General features: G+C 48.1%; 16 protein-coding genes and 1 pseudogene across 17 annotated transcripts; 7 read left to right on the top strand and 10 right to left on the bottom strand.

Annotated features, from left to right (window-relative positions):
- Window positions 1-4: 4 nt before the first annotated feature.
- On the top strand, window positions 5-2,407 carry OGAPHI_003751 (uncharacterized protein; the record flags this gene model as incomplete). The annotated part of the gene is made up of 1 exon (XM_046204756.1): window positions 5-2,407. One exon carries the CDS (start codon window positions 5-7, stop codon window positions 2,405-2,407), a length of 2,403 nt encoding a protein of 800 aa, XP_046060768.1.
- Window positions 2,408-2,481: 74 nt separating this feature from the next.
- Window positions 2,482-3,510, top strand: OGAPHI_003749 (uncharacterized protein; the record flags this gene model as incomplete). Its single annotated transcript, XM_046204754.1, has 1 exon — window positions 2,482-3,510. One exon carries the CDS (start codon window positions 2,482-2,484, stop codon window positions 3,508-3,510), a length of 1,029 nt encoding a protein of 342 aa, XP_046060766.1.
- On the bottom strand, window positions 2,661-3,263 carry OGAPHI_003750 (uncharacterized protein; the record flags this gene model as incomplete). Its single annotated transcript, XM_046204755.1, has 1 exon — window positions 2,661-3,263. The coding sequence occupies one exon, from the start codon at window positions 3,261-3,263 to the stop codon at window positions 2,661-2,663; it is 603 nt and encodes a 200-aa protein (XP_046060767.1).
- Window positions 3,511-3,605: 95 nt separating the features above from the next.
- On the top strand, window positions 3,606-4,937 carry OGAPHI_003748 (uncharacterized protein; the record flags this gene model as incomplete). Its single annotated transcript, XM_046204753.1, has 1 exon — window positions 3,606-4,937. The coding sequence occupies one exon, from the start codon at window positions 3,606-3,608 to the stop codon at window positions 4,935-4,937; it is 1,332 nt and encodes a 443-aa protein (XP_046060765.1).
- A 123-nt stretch (window positions 4,938-5,060) lies between these two features.
- OGAPHI_003747 (uncharacterized protein) lies at window positions 5,061-5,765 on the bottom strand (the record flags this gene model as incomplete). Its single annotated transcript, XM_046204751.1, has 2 exons — window positions 5,061-5,278; window positions 5,633-5,765. The coding sequence occupies 2 exons, from the start codon at window positions 5,763-5,765 to the stop codon at window positions 5,061-5,063; spliced, it is 351 nt and encodes a 116-aa protein (XP_046060764.1).
- Window positions 5,077-7,503, top strand: OGAPHI_003745 (uncharacterized protein; the record flags this gene model as incomplete). The annotated part of the gene is made up of 1 exon (XM_046204749.1): window positions 5,077-7,503. The coding sequence occupies one exon, from the start codon at window positions 5,077-5,079 to the stop codon at window positions 7,501-7,503; it is 2,427 nt and encodes an 808-aa protein (XP_046060762.1).
- On the bottom strand, window positions 6,345-6,548 carry OGAPHI_003746 (uncharacterized protein; the record flags this gene model as incomplete). Its single annotated transcript, XM_046204750.1, has 1 exon — window positions 6,345-6,548. The coding sequence occupies one exon, from the start codon at window positions 6,546-6,548 to the stop codon at window positions 6,345-6,347; it is 204 nt and encodes a 67-aa protein (XP_046060763.1).
- Window positions 7,504-7,519: 16 nt separating the features above from the next.
- Window positions 7,520-8,389, bottom strand: OGAPHI_003744 (uncharacterized protein; the record flags this gene model as incomplete). The annotated part of the gene is made up of 1 exon (XM_046204748.1): window positions 7,520-8,389. One exon carries the CDS (start codon window positions 8,387-8,389, stop codon window positions 7,520-7,522), a length of 870 nt encoding a protein of 289 aa, XP_046060761.1.
- Window positions 8,390-8,442: 53 nt separating this feature from the next.
- OGAPHI_003743 (uncharacterized protein) lies at window positions 8,443-9,636 on the bottom strand (the record flags this gene model as incomplete). Its single annotated transcript, XM_046204747.1, has 1 exon — window positions 8,443-9,636. The coding sequence occupies one exon, from the start codon at window positions 9,634-9,636 to the stop codon at window positions 8,443-8,445; it is 1,194 nt and encodes a 397-aa protein (XP_046060760.1).
- A 102-nt stretch (window positions 9,637-9,738) lies between these two features.
- OGAPHI_003741 (uncharacterized protein) lies at window positions 9,739-11,781 on the bottom strand (the record flags this gene model as incomplete). The annotated part of the gene is made up of 1 exon (XM_046204745.1): window positions 9,739-11,781. The coding sequence occupies one exon, from the start codon at window positions 11,779-11,781 to the stop codon at window positions 9,739-9,741; it is 2,043 nt and encodes a 680-aa protein (XP_046060758.1).
- OGAPHI_003742 (uncharacterized protein) lies at window positions 10,489-10,887 on the top strand (the record flags this gene model as incomplete). The annotated part of the gene is made up of 1 exon (XM_046204746.1): window positions 10,489-10,887. One exon carries the CDS (start codon window positions 10,489-10,491, stop codon window positions 10,885-10,887), a length of 399 nt encoding a protein of 132 aa, XP_046060759.1.
- Window positions 11,782-11,856: 75 nt separating the features above from the next.
- On the bottom strand, window positions 11,857-15,273 carry OGAPHI_003740 (uncharacterized protein; the record flags this gene model as incomplete). The annotated part of the gene is made up of 1 exon (XM_046204744.1): window positions 11,857-15,273. The coding sequence occupies one exon, from the start codon at window positions 15,271-15,273 to the stop codon at window positions 11,857-11,859; it is 3,417 nt and encodes a 1,138-aa protein (XP_046060757.1).
- OGAPHI_003739 lies at window positions 12,341-17,876 on the top strand (annotated as a pseudogene). Its single transcript has 5 exons — window positions 12,341-12,375; window positions 12,642-13,161; window positions 14,107-14,981; window positions 15,342-16,969; window positions 17,674-17,876. Coding segments are annotated over exons 1-5 (3,261 nt in total).
- OGAPHI_003738 (uncharacterized protein) lies at window positions 16,997-19,018 on the bottom strand (the record flags this gene model as incomplete). Its single annotated transcript, XM_046204743.1, has 1 exon — window positions 16,997-19,018. One exon carries the CDS (start codon window positions 19,016-19,018, stop codon window positions 16,997-16,999), a length of 2,022 nt encoding a protein of 673 aa, XP_046060756.1.
- A 328-nt stretch (window positions 19,019-19,346) lies between these two features.
- Window positions 19,347-19,637, bottom strand: OGAPHI_003737 (uncharacterized protein; the record flags this gene model as incomplete). The annotated part of the gene is made up of 1 exon (XM_046204741.1): window positions 19,347-19,637. One exon carries the CDS (start codon window positions 19,635-19,637, stop codon window positions 19,347-19,349), a length of 291 nt encoding a protein of 96 aa, XP_046060755.1.
- Window positions 19,638-19,803: 166 nt separating this feature from the next.
- On the top strand, window positions 19,804-20,628 carry OGAPHI_003736 (uncharacterized protein; the record flags this gene model as incomplete). The annotated part of the gene is made up of 1 exon (XM_046204740.1): window positions 19,804-20,628. One exon carries the CDS (start codon window positions 19,804-19,806, stop codon window positions 20,626-20,628), a length of 825 nt encoding a protein of 274 aa, XP_046060754.1.
- A 13-nt stretch (window positions 20,629-20,641) lies between these two features.
- OGAPHI_003735 (uncharacterized protein) lies at window positions 20,642-21,739 on the bottom strand (the record flags this gene model as incomplete). The annotated part of the gene is made up of 1 exon (XM_046204739.1): window positions 20,642-21,739. One exon carries the CDS (start codon window positions 21,737-21,739, stop codon window positions 20,642-20,644), a length of 1,098 nt encoding a protein of 365 aa, XP_046060753.1.
- Between the last annotated feature and the right edge of the window lie 69 nt (window positions 21,740-21,808).

Raw genomic sequence — 21,808 nt, 5'->3', positions numbered from 1 at the left:
GCGCATGGTGGAGGTGGAGATCCATGATCGACAATTTAACCACCCGTACACGCCGTACGACGTGCAAGTCCGTTTGATGGAGGCCATCTACGATACCATGGCCGGTGGATTCAAGGTGGGCATCTTCGAGAGTCCCACGGGAACGGGTAAGACACTGTCTATCATATGTTCCACTATGACGTGGTTACGCGAGCAGAAACAACGCGCAAACGCTATTTTGGAGGACGATGACGATGATGAGCCCGAATGGATTCGCAAAGCGTACCGTGACAAGATCATTGGCCGTATGGTTGCTGATGCCCAGGCGTACGAGCGACATTTGGACGAGCTAGCCAAGACCGATGGCAAGCAGATCGTGACACAGTTGGAGGAGGCCTCGCATGTTAATAAACACAGAAAGATCACCAAGGATGAAGACCTGGTGCCGGAGGATTACTACGAGGACGAATCGCTCGAAGACAGAAACACAAAGATTAACAACGAGATCAAGCAGTTGATGGCCAAAGTGGAGGGAAAGACAGGCTCGCACGACAAGGCGTCTCAATTAAACCATATCAGCTCGAAAGTCTATTTTTCGTCGCGTACACACTCGCAATTGAGCCAGTTTGCCCAGCAACTAAGACTCACGCATTTTCCGTCTTCGCTGGAAGGAGTTGATGAAAAGACAAAGTATCTGGCCCTTGGGTCGCGACGCCAGCTGTGCATTAACGAGAAGGTGAGCTCTTTGAAGGACGTGCAACAAATTAACGAAGCGTGTTTGGATCTTCAGCGGAAGAAGGACGGAGAAAAAGGGTGTCAGTTTATGCCCAAAGATGACGAATTGACCACGCAGTTTCGAGACCTCAGTTTCTCGGCTATTCACGATATCGAAGAGCTGCACGATATCGGGTCTCACTACAAAGTTTGTCCGTACTACGGGTCACGTAAAGGATTCGAGGTTGCAGAAATAGTCTCGCTACCTTACCAACTATTACTCCAAAAGACTACGCGACAGGTGCTGGGGATCGATCTCAGAGACAGCATTGTTGTGATCGACGAGGCACATAATTTATTAGACACCATTTCATCGATGAACTCGGCGCAGATCTCGCTGTCTGAGCTGTTGGAAGTTCGCAAAGCATTGAGGAATTACACCACAAAGTTTTCAGCCAGACTGAACGCCGGGAACCGGATCAATCTTGCGAAATTGTCCAAGATGATTACTATTCTGGCCAAGTTCCTGCTGAGAGGCGAAGGGAAGAAAACTCCAGGGACGGAAATCGACGTGACTGGGATATTTGACGATACTACAGGAGACCTTTTGAATTTTCACTCGTTGGAAACGTATCTGACAAAGAGTAAGATCGCATACAAGGTTGAGAGCTACATGGAGCAGACTCAAGAAGGGTACAAGTCAGGAACACCTATTCTGTTCAAGATCCGGTCGTTTCTCGAGTGTTTGTCAAACCCGTCCAAGAGCGGTAAGTTGTTCTACGACCGCGATTCCAATAACGGTGTTGCATTGAAGTATCTTCTACTAGACCCGAGCGAGGCTTTCAGAGACGTTGTTGAGGAGTGCAAGTGTGTGATTCTTGCTGGAGGAACGATGGAGCCTGTTGCTGATTTCACAAACTTTCTGGTGCCGTACATTGACGAAAAACGGATCAAGCACTTCAACTGTGATCATATCATCCCGGCCTCTAATCTGGACGTGTATCCAGTCACGAATAATGCAAGAGTCGAGTTTGAGTTTTCGTTCGATAAGCGGAACGATAAGCGAATGATCAGCTCTTTGGGAGACACTATTCTGCAACTGATCAAGGTTGTTCCCGACGGAATGGTGGTGTTCTTCCCCAGCTACAAATACCTTGACCAGCTGGTCGACTCGTGGAAACAGAGCGGGCTTTACGAGCGAGTTGCACGGGTCAAACCTATTTACACAGAGCCACGCGAGAGTACTGTTGATCGCGTTTTGCAGGAGTATTCAAGCAGCATTGCTCAGAAGATGGGTGCTGTTCTGTTTGCTGTTGTTGGTGGCAAGATGTCTGAGGGAATCAATTTCTCTGACGAGCTGGCCAGAGCCGTGATGATGGTGGGACTACCGTTTCCAAATCTGATGAGCGGAGACCTAATAGCCAAGAGAAAGTACGTGGAGACGGCTACCTTGGAGCGAGGTGGCACACAGCAGGAGGCCGTTGCAAACGCACGGGACTTTTACGAGAACATCTGCATGAAAGCTGTGAATCAGAGTGTTGGTCGTGCTATCAGAAACATAAAGGACTACTCGGTGATATATCTGGTGGATGTTCGATACGAGCGACCAAACATCCAATCGAAACTGTCGAGTTGGATCAGAAAACGTCTGGAGACCGGTGGGGAAGTTTCCAGTGTGGTTGGCAAGACACGGCGCTTTTTTGCCGCCAAATAATACATATACCCAAATCTACATAGAGAGAGCTGTTGGAAAAATAATCTAGTTTTTTATTTATTCTTTCACGTTCCATGGCTGATTTCGAAGTCGACCCTAGTCTCAAAGACATTGTGACTCACGAGAGTTTGAAGTGGATTTTTGTTGGTGGTAAAGGAGGTGTTGGTAAGACGACGACATCGTCGTCGGTTTCGATCCAGCTGGCCTTAAACAACCCAAACAAGAACTACTTGTTGATTTCAACAGACCCTGCTCACAACTTGTCGGATGCGTTTGACCAGAAGTTTGGTAAGGAGGCACGTGTCGTGGAGGGAATTTCGAACCTGTCTTGTATGGAGATCGATCCTTCCTCGTCACTGGAGGAGTTTGTTGCCTCAAACGGCACGGGTTTAGACCAAAACGACCCATTGAACGGAATGATGAGCGAGGTGACCGGCTCGATTCCCGGTATCGACGAGGCGTTCTCGTTCATGGAGGTCCTCAAACACATCAAGAACCAGAAGAATGAGGATTCCTCGGTGATCAAGTACGACACAATCGTGTTCGATACGGCCCCTACCGGCCACACGTTGCGGTTCTTGCAATTGCCTTCCACTTTGGAGAAACTTCTCGGCAAGTTCAACGAGATCAGCGGCCGTCTTGGTCCGCTGCTTAACATGATGGGCGGAGACCAAAAGACGGAGATGTTCAACAAGCTGGCCGAGATCAAGGCCCAGGTCACCGAGGTCAACAAACAGTTCCAGGACCCAGACCTCACCACTTTCATTTGCGTGTGCATCTCGGAGTTTTTGTCCTTGTACGAAACAGAAAGACTTATCCAAGACCTCACCAAGTACCACATGGACGTCAATTCCATTGTGGTGAACCAGCTGTTGTTTGCCGAGGGTGACGACTGCAAACGGTGCGCCTCGAGATGGAAGATGCAACGCAAGTACCTCGATCAGATGGACGAGTTGTACGAGGATTATCATTTGGTGAAGATGCCACTGTTGGGCAGCGAGATCCGTGGTGTCAAGAACCTGAAGTTGTTTTCCAAGTTCCTGGTGGACCCTTACGATCCAAAAGCCCACAAGGATGTAGTTTTCGCGCTAGAAGAGAGATAAACTGAGGCCTTTGGTAAATAGAGTTAATGGCTACCATTTAATCAGATATATATAATTTTTCCCGGCTGTGCACATTTCGTTAATTCTTGTTTATCATGTCTCAGTATACATGTCAACGGTGCAAGCTGCCGTTGGTTATTGATGATTCATTGCAAGGACTGAGCAATGCACAAAAACATTTGTTGACACTGAGCTATGGTCAACGACCTACAGAGGATCACTCGAAAAACCTGGACGAGTACCCTGTTCTTCCCCACGATAGGATGAAGGTGTTCCAAGATGCGATGCAGACAAGTGGAATCAAGCCTTTAGTTTCCAGTAAGGGTCCTGATAGTGCGCACACGGACGAAGGGTCGTTCGTGATTTTGGAAGACAAAAAACCGCCTGCTTTGGATAAGGTTTCTGTTAGTGAGAGAGTGGCGTCTTTGGACAACATTTTTGGGATATTATCGTCAAAATACGAGATCGACTACCCAGTGTGCACAGACTGTGCTACTATGTTAATTGACGAGCTGAAGGCGCAGTTCGAGCAGCTCACAAAAGAAAAAGACACTTACGTCCAGTTCCTTAAAAAACTCACAGTGCAGAGTGGACCCAATAAGGATAAGGCCAAAGAGGCACTGAATGAGCTGTCTGTTTTGAAGAGCGAGGAGGCCGAGTTGCTCAAAGAGCTACAAAAGGCGGAATTGGAACACGAGCAGCTCACCGAGCAGATGGTGGATATCGAAAAAGAGCTCGAACAGCTTAATATTGAGGAAAAACAGTACTGTTTGCAAAAGAACGAAAACGACCTTGAATTGCTCGAATATGTGAACGAACGAGAACGGATCAAAGCTCTGTACGAGTACAACCTGAACCAGCTCGACTCTTTGCGGAAAACAAATGTGTTCAACGACGTGTTTATGATCTCGCACGATGAGCATTTTGGCACAATCAACGGTCTGCGTCTGGGAAACCTGGACGATGTGAAAGTTTCGTGGCACGAGATCAACGCCGCCCTGGGTCAGCTTGCGCTGTTGCTGGCCACCGTCGTGCGCATTATGGAGTTCCGCTTGGACGGCTACCGTATTATTCCCATGGGATCAACTTCAAAGATTGAAAAGTACAAACGAGACAAAAACGGGTCCATCTCAAAACAAACATTGGATCTTTTCAGCAACGGCGAGTTCTCCATTGGCAAACTGTTCACCCACAACCAGCTAGATGCAGGCATGAGCGCATTGGTGGAAATTGTCTCGCAAATCGGACGCAAACTCAAACAACTGGACTCCTCAAACGACCTGCCCTACAAAATGAACGGCGACAAGGTCGCAGGTTACCCGATCCGCCCATCTGCGCGCAAGTCGAACGAAGAATGGACATCTGCCTGTCGCTACCTGCTCACAAACGCAAAGTGGATCCTCACGTACTGCGTGGCCAGCATCTGATCCATGGGGTGCGTGGTGTACGGGTGTCTCGAAAATAATCTGGTTTTTTTTCCTGACAAATGCATTTTTTAGGAAATCTTATTAAGTGCATAAAGCAAGAAGTTAAGTCTGCCATAGTTCTGCTTATGACACACGACTGATGACTGCAGATTCCAAAGCGTTAATACGGGACCCCCAAAAGGGCACCGAGACGCCATTTGATAGAGACAAGCTACGACAGTATCTTGAGTCGCTCTCGCAAGGTCTGAACCCGGATTTTGTGAAAGTTGATTCCATACTCAACAAGGTTGTGAGTGGTCTTCCCGACTCTTTGACGGTACGTGAGCTCATGGACCTGACATCTGAAGTCTGCGCTTCTTTGACCACTGTGCACTATGACCATTCAACTTTGGGAGCCAGAGTTCTTGCTTGCCATTTACAAAAACAGGTTTGCCCTTCGTTTTCAGCCAATATAGACAGAATGAGAAATTATGTCCCTAACGGGTACCGTCGATTCAAAAAATTAATCTCGAAAGACGTTCACGAGATAGTGATGAAGCACCGTGAAGTGCTAGATAAGGCGATCGAGTCCAAGCGAGATTTTGATATGGACTATTTTGGGTTCAAAACCATGGAGAGATCGTATTTACTCAAGATTGACGGGGTTGCATGTGAGACTCCACAATATTTGTTCATGAGAGTTGCTTTGGGTATACACAAAGATAATATTGCCCGAATTTTAGAGACATATGAGCTGATGTCCTTGAAATATTTCATCCATGCTTCTCCTACGCTTTTCAACTCGGGAACAGAAACCCCCAACCTGTCTTCCTGTTTCCTATTGGCCATGGAAGGCGACTCTATCGATGGCATATTCCGCACAGTGCACAAATCTGCGCTAATTTCAAAAGCTGCTGGAGGAATCGGTTTTCATGCTTCTAACATCCGTGCGGCTGGAACATATATTTCTGGTACAAATGGTACGTCCAACGGCTTGGTACCGATGCTCCAGGTGTTCAACAGTACGGCCAAGTATGTTGACCAGGGAGGGAACAAGCGTCCCGGGGCGTTCTGCGTGTATATAGAGCCGTGGCATGCAGACATTTTCGAGTTTTTGGATTTGCGCAAAAACCACGGCAAGGAAGAGTCGCGTGCACGGGACCTGTTCTACGCCTTGTGGATTCCTGACCTGTTCATGGAGAAGGTGGAACAGGACTCTGAATGGTGTTTGTTCTCACAAGATGAGTGTCCTGGCCTCACTGATTGCTACGGGACAGAATTTGCAAAGCTTTATTGCAAGTACGAGATGGAAGGACGGTACACCCGGAAAATCCGCGCACAGAAGTTGTGGCATGCCATTTTGACTGCACAGACAGAGACGGGAAACCCGTTCATGCTGTACAAAGACGCCTGCAACCGTAAATCGAATCAACAGAATTTGGGGACCATCAAATCGTCCAATCTCTGTTGTGAGATTGTCGAGTATTCTTCTGATAAGGAGACTGCTGTTTGCAACCTGGGGTCTCTGGCACTGCCTACCTTTGTGAAGCAGACCGAGTCTGGTCCCAAGTTTGACTTCAAACAACTCCACGAAGTTTGCAAGTTCCTGACTCGCAATCTGGACACCGTCATTGATGTTGGACTTTATCCTATCCCTGAGGCTGAGAAATCAAATAAACGTCACCGTCCGGTGGCTGTTGGTGTTCAAGGTTTGGCAGATGTGTTTTTCAAGCTTCGATACCCGTTCGGGTCTCCAGAAAGTCGCGAACTCAACATCCAGATTTTCGAAACCATATACCATGCTTCTTTGGAGATGTCGAACGAGTTGGCTGTGGAAAACGGTCCGTACGAGTCGTATGAAGGGTCGCCGATCTCCAAAGGTGTTTACCAGTTTGATTTCTGGAAGACCAAGCCCACCAACCTTTGGGACTGGGACAAGTTGAAATCACAGATTGGCAAACACGGGGTGCGGAACTCTTTGCTGGTTGCACTGATGCCGACCGCGTCGACGTCACAGATCTTTGGGTTCACAGAATGTTTCGAGCCCATCACGTCCAACATCTACTCGCGGCGTGTTCTGTCTGGTGAGTTTCAAGTGGTGAACAAGTATCTGGTTGACGATCTGGTGCGGCTCAATTTATGGGACAACGATCTCAAGAACGAGATCGTGCAGATGGACGGGTCTGTGCAGACAATTGAGCGGATCCCACGTGAAATTCGTGACCTGTACAAGACCGTCTGGGAGATGCCGCAGCGAGTCATCATCGACATGGCTGCGGATCGATCTCCGTTCATTGACCAGTCTCAGAGCATGAATCTGTTTCTGCGCAACCCCACCATGTCCAAGCTGACAAGCATGCACTTCTACGCGTGGAAGAAAGGTCTCAAGACGGGGATCTACTACTTGCGGACTCAGGCTGCTGCCTCTGCTATTAAGTTCACACTCAACCCAAGTTATAAACGGAGTGTGTCTGAGCCAACAGACTCCCTGAAAAAGCAAAAGTCAGGCGCCTTCAACATCTACGATACCCAGGTCCTCGCGTGCAAGCTCGATGACCCTGAAAACTGCGAGTCGTGCTCAAGTTAGTCCTGTATATACAAAGCTAATAGCGAAGATAACTCAAGTACTGGGAGTACTTTCTGGCCACGAAAGCGGACGGCTGGTCGATCTTGGAGATCGCAAACAGACTGAGGGCAGCAAGCACCGTGTTGGAGAGAATGGCAATGTATGCGTTTTTACGCGCCCGGTGGGTGAACACCCCAATGTAGTGGAGCAGTCCCAGTGAAAAATGGTAGGTTGCTACCGTCACCAGAAAAGTGAGGCCGATCGACGCCAAAATTGGCGACTGTGCCAGGGAGTAAGAGACGTACGACAAGTCCACCATCGAGGAATCTCCCTCCACAAACAGCGGAGCAAGACGTTCCTGGCCAACATGGTACGCCACCACGGGGATCAACACGTAGCCCGAGAACCTGAGCGGAGTCAGACCGAACATCCTGAAGCTGAGCGACGGTCTTGATCCCAGACCCAATAAATACGTAATTCCCCCGAGCCCAGTGCTGGTATCGGGCCGTTCTTCTTTCTCGCCGTACTGCTGTCGTTTGGACTTCTTTTTCTTGCCGTACTTGATATAGTTTTGCCATTTGCGGATCGCTTGGATGGCGATTCCGCTCACCACGTGAGCCGTGACAGAGGCCAGCAGGACGGTCTCCGAGACGCCGTTCTGGTACAGTTCGCGACCCATGGACATCAGCTGCTCGGCGATCCCCACGCCCGCGGTGGGTGGCGCCGCCACAACGCCCGAGAGGTGGACGGCCGCAAATACACCCAGTGGCACGGTGGAATACTTCTGCACGCACGACAGCACCGCGATCGCGCGCGAGCTGAACCGTCTGGACGGCGTGATCGGCACGCCCAGCGGCAGGTCCTGCTCAGGGACCGGTTCCGGAACAAGAGGACGCAGCGAGGACATGGCAATTTATTTCTAAATATTGCTTATATTCAATTTAATTTCTATTGGAAGATCTATTTTGCCTGGAACGTCAATTTGAACTGCACGCTCTCGCCGCTGCCGGGTTGGACAGCGACCTGGGCCGTTCCAGATGGGTTTTTTGGGGCCGACCAGCCAGTCTCGCCGCCGTACGTGACGTAGCCCGAGGACGAATCGTAGTCGAACTGGCCAGCAGTGATGCTGCTGCCACATGCAAAATTACCGTCCGAGTCGAGACCGCACGAACCCTTCGACGAGGTCAGCTCGTACCCACCGAAACTGGCGGTCGACAGCTTGTAGGTGGCACAGGTTCCCGAGACGTACCATTTGCCGTTGCTGATAAGACAGCCGGACTGGCCGTCTGGTTTGAGGTAGCCAGAGGAGCCAGGAGCAGCGGTGGAGGTTGGCGTAGCGGTGCCGGTGGTGGCCGTGGTGGTGGAGGCCGAGTTCTTCGGAACGAACTTGATGCCCGAGTCTGGACACGAGGACGTGGGGATCGAGTCCATTGGCACGTAGTCTCCGTGCACCACAGAGCCGTGCAGATGGTAAAAGTACCAGATCTCGTTCAAGGCCTTGTTGGAATCGCACTTGAAATAGACCTGTCTGCCGAACTTGGACTGCAGCGCCTCGGCGATGGCATCCTTTGTGTATGTGGCGGTATCGGACGGCACAATGCCCGCGTCCTCGAGCCACTTGTACGAAGGCAGGTTCTCAAAGAGCTGCACGGCTTTTTTGTAGTAGTCCACGACCTCCTGGTTAGATTTGAAGTCCTGATAACAGGACGGCTTGATAGTGCTGAGACAGGTGCCGTGTTTGTTGAACTCGTGCACCCAGAGGTTATTATCGTCGCCCTGGTAATCTTTCCAATACGTTTTCATGGTGTTGAGGAGATCCGTTTCGCCGAACGAGGTGAGCACGTCAGTAGCACTTGAAATCTGCAGCGACGAGTCGCAGAACTGGCTGTAGGATCCATCGCAGTTGTCTGGCCATAACCCGTGCAAGGTGAAGGAGTCCTCTGGCCCCACAGACGGCGAGTAGTCCCAGAATTGGGTCTGAAGAAGCACACCTCCGGGGAACTCGAAACAGCAGGAATCCGCCACCGGGGTGGAATTGGAGCACGATAGCGGGATGTCGCGGGGACACGAGTCGGCCAGAGCGGCGCCCTGCACACGGACAAGCGCCATGGCTGCCAGAACAGCGGCCTTTTTCAGTGAAAGGAAAGAAGACATAAACAAATATCAAAAACGTGTGTGTCTATCACACGGCAATTTATTATCTACCGAAGAAAAAAAGTATGTACCTGCTGCTGCATGGAGGGAAATAAATGGCACTCACTCCGATTCGTCGGCGGATGCCACGTCAAGTTGCTCAGACGCGTCTGAGTCGGACACATTATCGGCATCGCTCTGGGCAGCTTCCCGTAGAGCCTTTTCACGGGCCTCTTTCACCTCGCGTTGCACATGAACATAGCCACCCAACGGAGTCTGCTGCCATTCCACCTCGCGCAAGAAAACGTTCACCTCGACCCTGTTGTTTGGCCCGAACTCGACGTTTGCACGGGCCTTTTCAATGTACTTGGCGTTAGCGTTCAGTTTCTCGAGCAAAACGCTCAGCGACTTGACCAGTCTCACGTTCTTGGACTTTTTGATGTACCGTTTCAGGAAAATCACTGCAGGAGTGATGAGTTCTGGGAACGCGATGTTTTTGCAGTAAAGGACAAAAAACTCGGACACAAGCTCAACAACTTGTTCGATCAACCCATCCTGGTAAACACGGGTGCCCAGGTACTGTTTTCCAGCCTTGACCACCAGGTCAAACTGCAGAGCCTGCAAATGCACCTGTTTTGGAGCCTTTGTCAATGCAGACGAGTTCAGCACCTCGCCCAGCAGCGGGAACAATGGGATGTACACCCCGGTGTTCTGTGTCAGTCTGATCAACGATCTGATCAGGTAGAATCGCAGAGGGAAGAACTGGGCAGTTGGCAGCAGTTTGATGGCTCCCAAAGTCACTTGCACCAGAGGATAGATTAATTGACGCAGAGCACTCTCTTTTTTGTTGGTGAGCTCAACCTCTGGGTTGCAATGCACAGAGATCATTCTGGACCAGAAGTCCAGCGAGTGGCAGTATTGCCAGTTGTAGATGGCCTTGTAACTGTCTTTGGTGACGTTGTTGACACTGTTTCTCAGATGAATAGCCAGTTGACGAATATACTCAAACCCGACCTGGAACCCAAGAGTCTGGTCGACTCCAAACAGCTCAACGGCAGAGTTCTTCTGGAAGTTGATCATCGGCATCGTGTGGATATTAGTTTGTCTGCATTTCTTGATGAAACTGGAGTAACTGGTCTTAAGCACCAGCTCCAAAATGGCCTTAGGATACTCTCTGCTGGAGTTGTTGAGGAACGCAAACGCAGCGATCTGGGTCTCAACGTCCTCTGCAGAGCTCCACACGTTCACCACGGCGTTCATCATCTCCTTTAATAGCTTTCTGTGCGAAACGTAGTATGGAAGCAGCTCCTGGACAGACTTCAACACCAAAGTGGCAGTCTCCGTGTTGGTAATGTCGTTGAGCAACAAAATCAAGGAGCCGGCGTGCGATTTGAGAATAGTACTGATCTGCGCAACCTTCTTGTTGGACGGAAGGTTTCTGGTGCCATGGGACGAAATCTTGTACGGCACCAATTTTTGAACACTAAGCGGGAGCTGTTGCAATGCCAAGAACATTAACTTGTGAAACACTTTCTCGTCTGTCACGCTATACTTGTAAGTCTCGGACGATCCGGTGTTAACAGCAGCCTTGAATGCAATGACCAAAGTTTTCAAGGTCTTGATGGTTGGTTCTTTGGATTTCAAAACGGCATCCCAATGCTGGACCATCTCGTTGGTCACCTGGACTGTCTGACCCTCTTTTTCTGGTTCCTCGGCCTCTGGCTCTGCATCTTCAACCTGGTCCTCTTCCTCTTCCTCCTCGTCATCACTCATAGCTTCCAGAGGATTCACAGGCTTAAAGTCCAAAAGCTCCTTGTCGTTCTCTTTCAAATAGCTGTAGAACTCAGGATCGTCGTTCTCCAAGTCCTTGAGATCCTGTTCGTGCAATTCGGCGTCACTCTCGCTGCTGCTGTCCTCGTCCTCACTTTCATTCTTGGATTTCTTGCTCTTGCTTGCTGGAACCTCTGTGTCTGCATCGAAAAACTCCTCTACATCCATATCTTCAAAAATCTCCTTGTCTCTCTTATCCTCAACAGGAGCAGGACCATTTTTCTTCTTTCCCTTATTGTGAAGCTTGTTGTAGTTCTGGACCTTCTTCCGCTGCTCGATAGTGTGCTTCAGATTCTTGCTCTGAAACTTCTTGGTGGATTTCTTCGCTTTAGCCATAGTAAAGATTATTTAAAAAATATTTCAAAAAAATTTGAAAAAAATTTTAGATCGGGCTATTACATTATTTTCTATCTAAAAAACGTCCGCCAATTTTAATCTTGGCGCAATGTTCATCGAAATCAGCTCTTGGAACAGCAATTTCGCAGCATATGGAATGGTCATCTTGATCACTCCCTCGCTCGTCTTACACGACGGACACCATCCGTTGTAGCCCATCAGTCCACAGGAGTTACAAACGTCAACGTCAAACGCATCCGAGCTCAACATCAGTCTTTCCAGAAGCAGCTGAGAAGCTCCGTATGCAATCACACAGTCTCTTTCCATCTCTCCCAAACGCAATCCTCCATCTCTGGAACGTCCTTCAGTAGGTTGTCTGGTCAGAACAGCACGAGGACCTCTGGCTCTCGCGTGCATCTTATCAACCACCATGTGCTTCAACTTTTGGTAGTAGATCGGTCCAAAGAAAATGTAGGCTTGCAAAGCTTCTCCGGTGATTCCACTGTAAAGCATATCCTTTCCACTGTAGTTGAATCCCTTGTCGATCAGGATCTGCGACATGTCTTCCAGTTTGGATCCTCCAAAGCAGGTTCCGTACTGCAAAGACCCGTCTAACACACCAGCCTTACCGGAAACAAGCTCTAACATCTTGCCGACAGTCATACGCGAAGGGAATCCGTGCGGATTCATGATGATATCGGGACTGATTCCGTCGTCGTTGAACGGCATGTCCTCCTGTTGCACAATGATTCCACACACACCTTTCTGTCCGTGACGAGACGAGAACTTGTCTCCAAGCTCTGGTCTTCTGGTTTGGCGTAAAAGAACCTTAATCAAGGCCTGGTCGTTGTCGCTAACAGACATCATCACCTGGTCAACAACACTTGGCACTGGTGCACGGTAATTGACCGGAGTTTCTCTGTGCTGCTGCTGTTGGTTGATCGTTGGTTGTCCACCAACAACACTCTCCGTAGCATTTGTAGGGACGCACTTGTTGATATAGGTTTGACCACTTTGTATCTCGACACCAACTTCGGCCAAACCATCCGGACCCAGGGCCTCGTGCTGGAAAATTGGTTTACCGTCCTCTCTGACTCTCATTCCCGCAAGAACGTCCTTACTGTGGTTGGGATACCGTTTCAGAACAGAGGTGGTCTTACGCAAAACCTGACACCGTCCAAACCCACGGTCGATCGACGCCTTGTTCAGCACCAAAGCGTCCTCGATATCGTATCCAGAATAAGACATCACGGCAACCGTTGCGTTCTGTCCGGCCGGAAGCTTGTCGTAGTCGATCAGCTCAATGGTCTTGGTCTTCACCATTGGCTGCTGAGGATAGCACATCAAATACAACAGAGTGTCAATTCTTCTGAACTGGTTGTATGAAATTGCTCCAATAGCCTGCTTACCCATCGCACATTGATAAGTGTTCCTTGGAGACTGGTTATGGTGAGGGTATGGGATAAGACCCGCAACTGCTCCGAGAACAGTGAAGGGTTCGATTTCCAAATGCGTGATACCTGGAACCATATCCTTTTCGTAAAGTGCAATGTATGAGTCGTTTTCTTCGTTCACATCAAGGTATTCCACCAATCCGTTGATCAAGAAGTCGTCGAACGACCACTCGCCTTCGCGCAGTTTCCGTAAATGCTCGCTTTTCACCTTTGAGACTCCATCTTCAACAATAATGAGCGGTCTACAAATTCTGCCACCATCTGCAGCAATATGAACGGCTGCCTGATGAACGTTGGTGAAGATGGAAACAAAGAAGGAAATCTTTCCGGTTCTTCTTAGGTGTCTGAACTTGGCAACAAACGATCCTGGGAACCGGGTGGTTCCAATCATTGTACCGTTCAAGTAAACACCAAATGTTCCGTTTGTGTGAAGAGTGGAACTGTCTGTGATGGAGATGTCCTCTGCACCAAGAAGAAAACAAAGGCGCTTGATAGGGTCTTCTTCGTCGTCGGTGGTGATGTGAGTCATCAATGCAAGGTTCTTAACCAAACCACAAGCCTCTCCTTCTGGTGTATCGGAGGTACAAAGCATACCAAACTGAGATGGTTGCAAAGCCCGGGGTCCGGACACCTTTCTGGATTTTTCAAACTGGGACGAGATTCTGGTCATCATTCCCAGCGCAGATATGTACGACAATCGACTAAGAACGTGTGTGACACCTGCCCTTTCCATCTTGAATCTCTTGAGCGACCAATTTCCGGTAGAGATGGCTCTGTTCAGACCGGTGGTGATATTACTGGAGTGAATGTTGATGTGCAATAAAGCATCGAATTCGGAGACTCTGCTGGGTTTCTTTAGGATCTTGTCGAGGTTGGCTTTGAAGTCGTTGTTGAATTTCTTGAACAAGTCTTCAAACAACAAAGACATCAATTGTCCGGCCAGTTCCAAACGCTTATTACCGACATAATCTCTGTCGTCGACGAGAGCCGGGTTGTGCATCGCCATGACCACCCTTCTGGTCATGATGGCTATGTACAAAGCTTTTTCTTTGAAGTCAAGGTTTTCCACGGTAATGTGTGCAATGATGGTGGTGGCAATTGCCTCGATACCTTCTTGGATGATGCTCAATTTTGGAGCGTTCAAACGTCTGATGGTTTTCACTTTGCGTCCAATGTACTCCAGGGCTTCTTTCTGGGAGTAGATTCCGAGTTTGGCGGCCTCTTCGAAATTGACCGCAAACAGATCCTGGTAAACAGAATCGTTACCGCAAACAAGTTGCAGAATCTCAAGATCAGAAATTATACCCGCTGCTTTGAGCACAATCACAATCGGGATCTCTTCGCTGATCGAGTTATGTTTCAGGTAGATCTTGTCGTTCTTAGTGACCACATAAGTTTTAGATTTTCTTTCGTGTGTAGAGGATGTGACAGACGCCTGGAAAATGTTCTTCTTTTCATCTGCCTCAACGATGATTCTGTTCTTACTCAATTGTTCCTGAACAAGAATCACCTTTTCGGTACCGTTGACAATGAAATATCCACCCGGATCCAAAGGACATTCGTTCAAGTAAGCCATTTGGGTCTCGTTACGTCCGTTCAAAATACACTTGTTGGACCGCAACATGATGGGCATACGACCGATCTCCAGGTCTCTGTGGATGATGATTTTGCGGCCTCTTGTGTACTCGACATCGACATAAATCGGGGCACTATAAGTGAGATCACGGAGTCTACACTCATGCGGTGGTAACAACACCTCGGTTTCGTTGGCCTTGTTTCCGCTCTTGTATCCAACACGGATGTCCAGATACTTCAGATAAAACTCCGGATCAACGTCACTCAACACTTTCTCGTTTGCCTGGATGATCTTCTTAAGATCTGTATCCACAAAGTAGTTGAAGGAGTCCAGATGCTGTTTGACCAGCCCTTTCACTTGCAAAAAAGCAGGTAACAGATTCCATTTGTCCTCTGCCGTGTCTATCGGGTCCGTGAGCGACTTCCCCTTGTAAGTGGGCTGGAGCAGGTCCTCAAAAGACATTGGGGAGGTTGATATAAAATTTTTAAATATTTTTCAACCCGCAGCCCGTGAATTTTACTAATACGAAGAATGTCTGATTCTTCAGCCCAGCCGGCTCAATCAGAACTTTTCAAATCCACCATCAATGAGTATCTGGACAATCTGCCGGAGTCGGTCCATTTGCAGCTATATCGATCGCCAGAGACGTGTTTGGCGGTATTTCGGTTGCTTCCCTCGCTGGCAAAATTTTATATCATGTCAATGTTGTTCCAAGACACGGCCATTCCGTACTCTGATCTGAACAGGTGGATCAAATCCAACTCTTTTAATGGCTCGCGCAATTTGAGCAAAATATACCAGAACGACTCGTTGAAAAGACTCAAGTCCTTGAACTTGCTCAAGGAAACACGACGGATATTCACCCACCCGCAAACGGGACAAACCACACAAATGCCGTTTGTTTCTCTCAACTCGACGTTCAGACAGAGTTTCCGTAACGCGTTGACCGGAAGTCGCGACGAAAACGAGGTTGTTCAGGATAATAATCTCGATAGCATCCAAACCATCAGTGTGGACTCGCTGGATGCGTACTGTCTGCACCGTTGGGAGAGTATTTTGCATTTCATGGTTGGCTCCGAGACTAAGGATTTGCCAAGTATTGGCGTCTTGACGTTGCTCAGATACAGCGGACTAATGGAGCTCCCATCAGACAGATCGCACAGAGAACAATCGGAAGCGTACGATTACCAGCCAACCATCAACTTGCAAGCGAATTCCTCCCTCCAGACGCTAAAGAACCTGCTCATTACCCAGAACGGGTTTCAGTTCCTGCTTCAAGACATCAATTCCCAGATATGGACGCTATTGTTGCAGTATCTCAAAATGTCTGAGAAACTGATGATGAACCCGGTGGAGGTGCTCAATTTCATATTCATGCTTGGATCCCTCGAGCTGGGACAAGGATATCCGGTAGACCCATTGAGTGACACCCAGCTGATCATGCTGGACGATCTCATTGACTATGGGCTTATTTATTCTCCTTCCAAAACCAACAAAAAGGTGTTTTATCCAACTCGACTGGCAACCACATTGACTTCGGAACATTGCAACTTCAAAACGTCCGCCACCGCCATCGACCAGGAAATTGCAAACTCAAAGAGCAGCAACAACCAGGGGACCATCATTGTCGAGACAAACTTCAAAATTTACTGCTACACCACGTCCCCTCTGCAGATTGCTATTCTCAACCTGTTTGTGCATCTGAAAGCACGATTTTCCAACATGGTGACGGGAATCATCACCAGAGACTCTGTTCGACGCGCCTTGATGAACGGAATCACCGCTGACCAGATGATCAACTATCTCGAGTCCCATGCCCATCCGTGGATGGTGAAACAGGCAGAAGACAAGTTGGCACGCAAGATGGAGCTGGACTCCTCGGTCGGTAACGCTCCCGGCCAGAACCAAATAGATCTGGAAATCCTCTCGCCCACCGTGGTGGACCAGATCAAGCTCTGGCAGCTCGAGCTCGACAGAATCCAGACTTGCAAAGGATATCTCTATAAAGACTTCTCCACCGATCTGGAGTTTGACAAGCTGCTTTCTTACGGTGAAGAAATCGGTGTGATATACTGGAAGGACAGAGCCAAAAAGAGATTTTTTGTCACCCAGGATGGTAACGGCCAACTGCTCGACTACGCCAATAGAATAATACGGGGTAATAACAAATGAGATTGCTGCTAAGCTATTTTTCCTTCTTCTTCTCCTCTTCCTCCACATCAGTGTCGGTGTCTATATCTGTCCAATCAATCTCCTCTTCTTCTTCTTCTTCTTCGGACTCGTCGTCCGAGCTGCTGTACTCAGCTTCGATCTTGCGAACCGATTCTCCACGCATCTGTGCTAAAGCGCCTGCTAGGGAGTCTTCGTCGGGATCTTCGATCTCGTACAAATCCTTCTCTGCAGCCTCGATTGGTTTGTTCTCAACCTCCATCACCAATGGAATATCCAGGTCAGAACCGAAATAAACCAGGTGTCTCAAAATAAGACGGAACTGGAACTGTCCTTCCTCCTGAGGAGTTGGAGCAGTTAGTGGGAACTTGAAAGTCGAAACGACGGCCTTGGACTCCAAGAACTCCTCCTGTGTGAGCTTCAAGTTAGCAAGGTCAACTTTCGTAACAAATTGAGGGTTCTCTCCCAGCTTTCCATCCTTTTGAACGATCAAAAAGGCAATCCATCCGTTATTTTCCTTCAGGTAGTCAGGGTCGGGGAAATAAGCCGGAGCGGTGCTCAGTTTAATCTTCGGTTGATCCTCAACAATCTTCAATGGGTTTCTCAATGTCTCCATCGTCTCCTTCTCGTTGAGTTGTGTGGTCTGAACCTCCTTAGACAATTTAGACGTCTCTGGCTTTGACTTTTGAGCAGGTGACTTCACCAAAAATTTGAGACTAATATGGACATTGGCGTTTGGTGGAACAAACGTCTCACCGGTGACTTTAAACTTGCAATCCAACGGCTCGATCAATGGGATTTCTGAAGCAATTTTCAAAATGTTATCTGTCTTATCTGCGTTCAAGAACTCCTCGGGCTTGACGGTTGGCTTTTTCAGTAACTTACCCAAAGAGTAGATTGGTTGGGTGGTGTCCAACTTGTCCAGGTCCACGCCTGGCAACTGCAAAATCTGTCTGTACTTGTACGACAATGGGTCTTTCTCAATATTCAATGCCTGAATAATACATCTGTGTGTTTCAACAAGCTTCAAACACAAATCGGTGTTTCTGAAACTGGATGCGATGTCGATGAAGCCAATAATCAATTTCGGAGCGATGGCAACAATCTCCTGCTTAAGTCCTTCATCCTTTCCATTCAGATGAGTTCTTTCAAGATGAGAAATAAGCAAAGACTCAACTTTCTCCGGGGTAAGCGACTTGTCTATTAATTGGAACTCTGTAGCCGAACTGATATATTTCAGCACCGTCTCGATCTGACAGATAGTTGCAGGGTTGTAGTTAATCAACACGTCCAAGAAGTGAGCGGCCGTATCGACATGCAGTCCCTGCTTGGTGTAAGATCTGACACCGTTCCACCAAGAGCCAACAACCGTAGGTAAAATGATTGCAATGAGAAGAACATACAGCACAACAAGAACAGGCGAAGTCTTTCCTTCAATCAGGAACTTAGGCAATGCAATTCCGTGTTTCACTTCGCCTGGTCCGTCTGGGTTGCCGTATTTCAAGAAGTTTTCACGAACCGACTCGTCGGTTAGAGCCTTGTAGGCCTTGTTGATCAGCACGTACGCGGTATCAACAGCATCCATCTCCTGCTGGCTCATTTTGGATGTATCCACCTTGTCCGGGTGGAATTTCAGCGACAGCTTTCTGTAAGCCGACTTGATGACCTTTTCAGAAGCGGATTCGTCGATCTGGAGAATTTTCCATGGATCAAAGCTTGTTTCGCCAACAACCAGCTCGGTCGTCATTATTTGGTAAATAATTGCGGCAACAAGAACCCATCCAACCAGAACGAGAACAAATTTGCGCGAAAGCGTGTTTCTTGCACGTTTTTTCGACCGGTATTGGTTCTGTGCCACCTGGTTATAAGGTTTGAACCACGAAACAGAACGAAGCTCATCCGACGATTTGGAGCCCGAACTCAGGTTTTCACTCACCAGTGACCAGGTTGTCGGCAACAGAGGTAAGAGAACCCCTGTGAGCACGAAGTACGGCCAGGTTTCTGAGTTCTCGTCGTAGTCGTATCTGGATTGCGACATAAAAAAATACAATAATTTAATTGGAAATATTTGATATTTAAGGGGAGCGAGCACGAGATGGGGGTTTTAAAAATGGGGGATCAACAGGTGGGGGACACATGAAATTTGTTTAGCAAGCGCCAGGATTTCGTGTAGTGGGGGGGTAAATCGAACTTTCAGAGGGCAGATGGTCGCTACTGCTATACTTGTCACCCCGAGATGCAGGTGATTGTTGCTTTTAGACTGTAGTGATAATACTCACCTCGAAATTTCAATGTTCGAACGTATTCAACTTGTTTCCAACCCCATTCGACAAATTGTAAGCCCTTGTCCCGTGGAATCTATCTCCTTATCTAATAATGTACTCTGCCCCTCCAGTATTCACGTCTTCGATCTCTAATTCCTCCAAAGCGGTATATCTGAAACGCGGAGAGAGCAAGTTTCTGCTCTCAAAGGCAATAGGGCCCGTACTGAAGCTTTGCGTTGTGGAAGCACCAGAGGAAGCTTTGCTGGGCATTATGGAGTTTGGAGCACACGGATGAGGTCCCGGGGCACTGCTGGATTCTATTGTTAGTGGCTCAATGTAACAACTTACTAGTAAACACGTGTGGTCCACCAACAAACTTGATGCTGGGGACATATTTGGCAAGCACTGGAATCGACACTCTCATGATAATCCTGCTAAATTATTTATTCCCTGGTCCCGATTTCGAGTCCGAGTCGATATATCCCTAAACCGGGTCGGTCGACCCCAAATTTGCGTCTCTATTAAAAAAAGCTCGACATAAATATTTTGCCACTTAAATATGAACCACGATCCATTCCAATGGGGAAAGCCATTGGACTCTGTTTATGGCCCATACAATGCTAAAATTGCCCATGCTACAAACAAACGTACCACCAACATTAAAGATGTGTCAGACTTCCCTACCATGCATACCCAACAGCCAATGATTACAGGTACCTCTGTGATTTCTGTTCGTTATCAGGACGGTGTTGTTCTTGCTGCCGACAACATGGGAGCGTACGGCTCATTGATGAAGCTTGATGATGTCGAGAGAATTGTCAAAGTTGGAAAAGACACGATCGTGGGCATTTCAGGTGACATTAGTGACATGCAACATTTGCACAGAATTCTTGACGACCTGGTGGTTGAGGACCGTTACGACATGGAATCCGACCACTTGAAGGCCAACCACGTGCACGAATATCTTACCAGAGTTCTCTATAACCGCCGGACTAAGATGGATCCGCTGTGGAACGCATGTATCGTTGCTGGTTTCGACGAGCAGGGAGAAGTGTTTTTAAAGTATGTCGATTTGTTGGGCGTGACATACACGTCTCCAGCGTTGGCCACTGGATTTGGAGCGCATCTGGCCATCCCATTGCTTAGAAAGAAGGCCGACACCGATGAGGACGTGAAGAATCTCACTAAGGAGGATGCAGTGCAGCTTGTGAAGGATTGTATGAAGGTGTTGTTCTACAGAGACGCCAGATCATTGGATAAATACACTCTTTGTGTGGTCGAGAAGTCCACCAAGCAGATCGAGATCCAAAAGGACGTCAAGTGCGAGGATATGAAATGGGGATTTGCCAAAGACATCTCTGGTTACGGTTTACCACAATTATAAGTCGTGTCGTCGTCTATATGATATAACTAAGTCCAGGCATACACATAGTGAAATGCAATCCCAGATCGTGCTCCAAATTCAATTGTCTCAGTTTGTTGAGGATTTTCTTACGCGGATCGCCTGTTCCATCAAAGGTTTCCTTCACGTGGATGATAAGTACGTTAATTCCTTGAAGCGGGTGCTTCGTGGTTGGATTTTTTTGCGAGCATATTTTGCTTAGTTGGGAGAACTCCTTGATCAGATTGAGTGGAGACATGTGTCCAAACAGAGGTTCACTTGGAGCCTTGTCGACAGAAGAGCATTCGATAACGATGGTTCGTAGTTGTTTAGAAAGAACCAATTCTGCCACATCACTCCAGATTTGTTCAATGTAGTTTGTATTTGACGACGGGTCACTTTCCACGTCGCCAAACACCAAGATATGATCGTCTTTTGTGTCTTCTCTGATGAGGAATGCTGCGCTTTTGTACCTAAATTTGCTATGGATTAATCCGTGGCTTGTGGGGTACGCCTTGAGATGCATTGCTTGTCCGACTTTTTGGAACGCTGGTGTCGAAGGAAACGCCTTGTACTGGATGTAGTCCAAATCCGGCCATACTTTCCCGTTGAAAATATGGTTCTTTAAAGTGTCGATTGTCTCTTCGGATCCATGGACTTTGGTGCTTCCCGAAAAACCGGGTGAGTTAATCACCAATCCCGCGATATGGTCGAGGTGTGCGTGTGTGATGAAGTAGGCGGAGATTTTGCTTATTATGGCTCGTGCAAGCTCCAAATTGGACTTGTTAAGTTGCAACACGGCGGAATTAAAGGGTCTTGCGGTGGTCAAGCTCGATATATCAGAGTAGTGGTGTAATGGCTCTGAGTCCGGATACAATCCTGTCAGGTACGACGATACGTTGTTGGTATTATTGCGACAATCAGCCACTATATCTGCAACCGTTTCCAAGCCTGAACCGGCATCCAATGCTATCAAGTGAGACTGTTGTTCCTTAAGTATCTGTTCAAATGACACATGTGCAGGCTTGAGCAAAAAGGCGCAAGTTTTCCCTGAAAGGGGGCCTCCCGAGCAACCCAGCACTATCAGCTCGAACGATCCGGAAGTGTGGGCCATTGAGTATTCAAAATTGACACTATCTGTCTGACGGACTGATAAAAGTGCCAAAATACGATTCGAGTGTTT

This window comes from Ogataea philodendri, assembly GCF_020536065.1.
Source record: "Ogataea philodendri strain CBS6075 chromosome Unknown scaffold2, whole genome shotgun sequence".
Lineage (NCBI taxonomy): Eukaryota > Fungi > Ascomycota > Pichiomycetes > Pichiales > Pichiaceae > Ogataea > Ogataea philodendri.
Note: the sequence above shows the minus strand (reverse complement) of the source record. Positions and strands in the feature narration are given on the sequence as shown.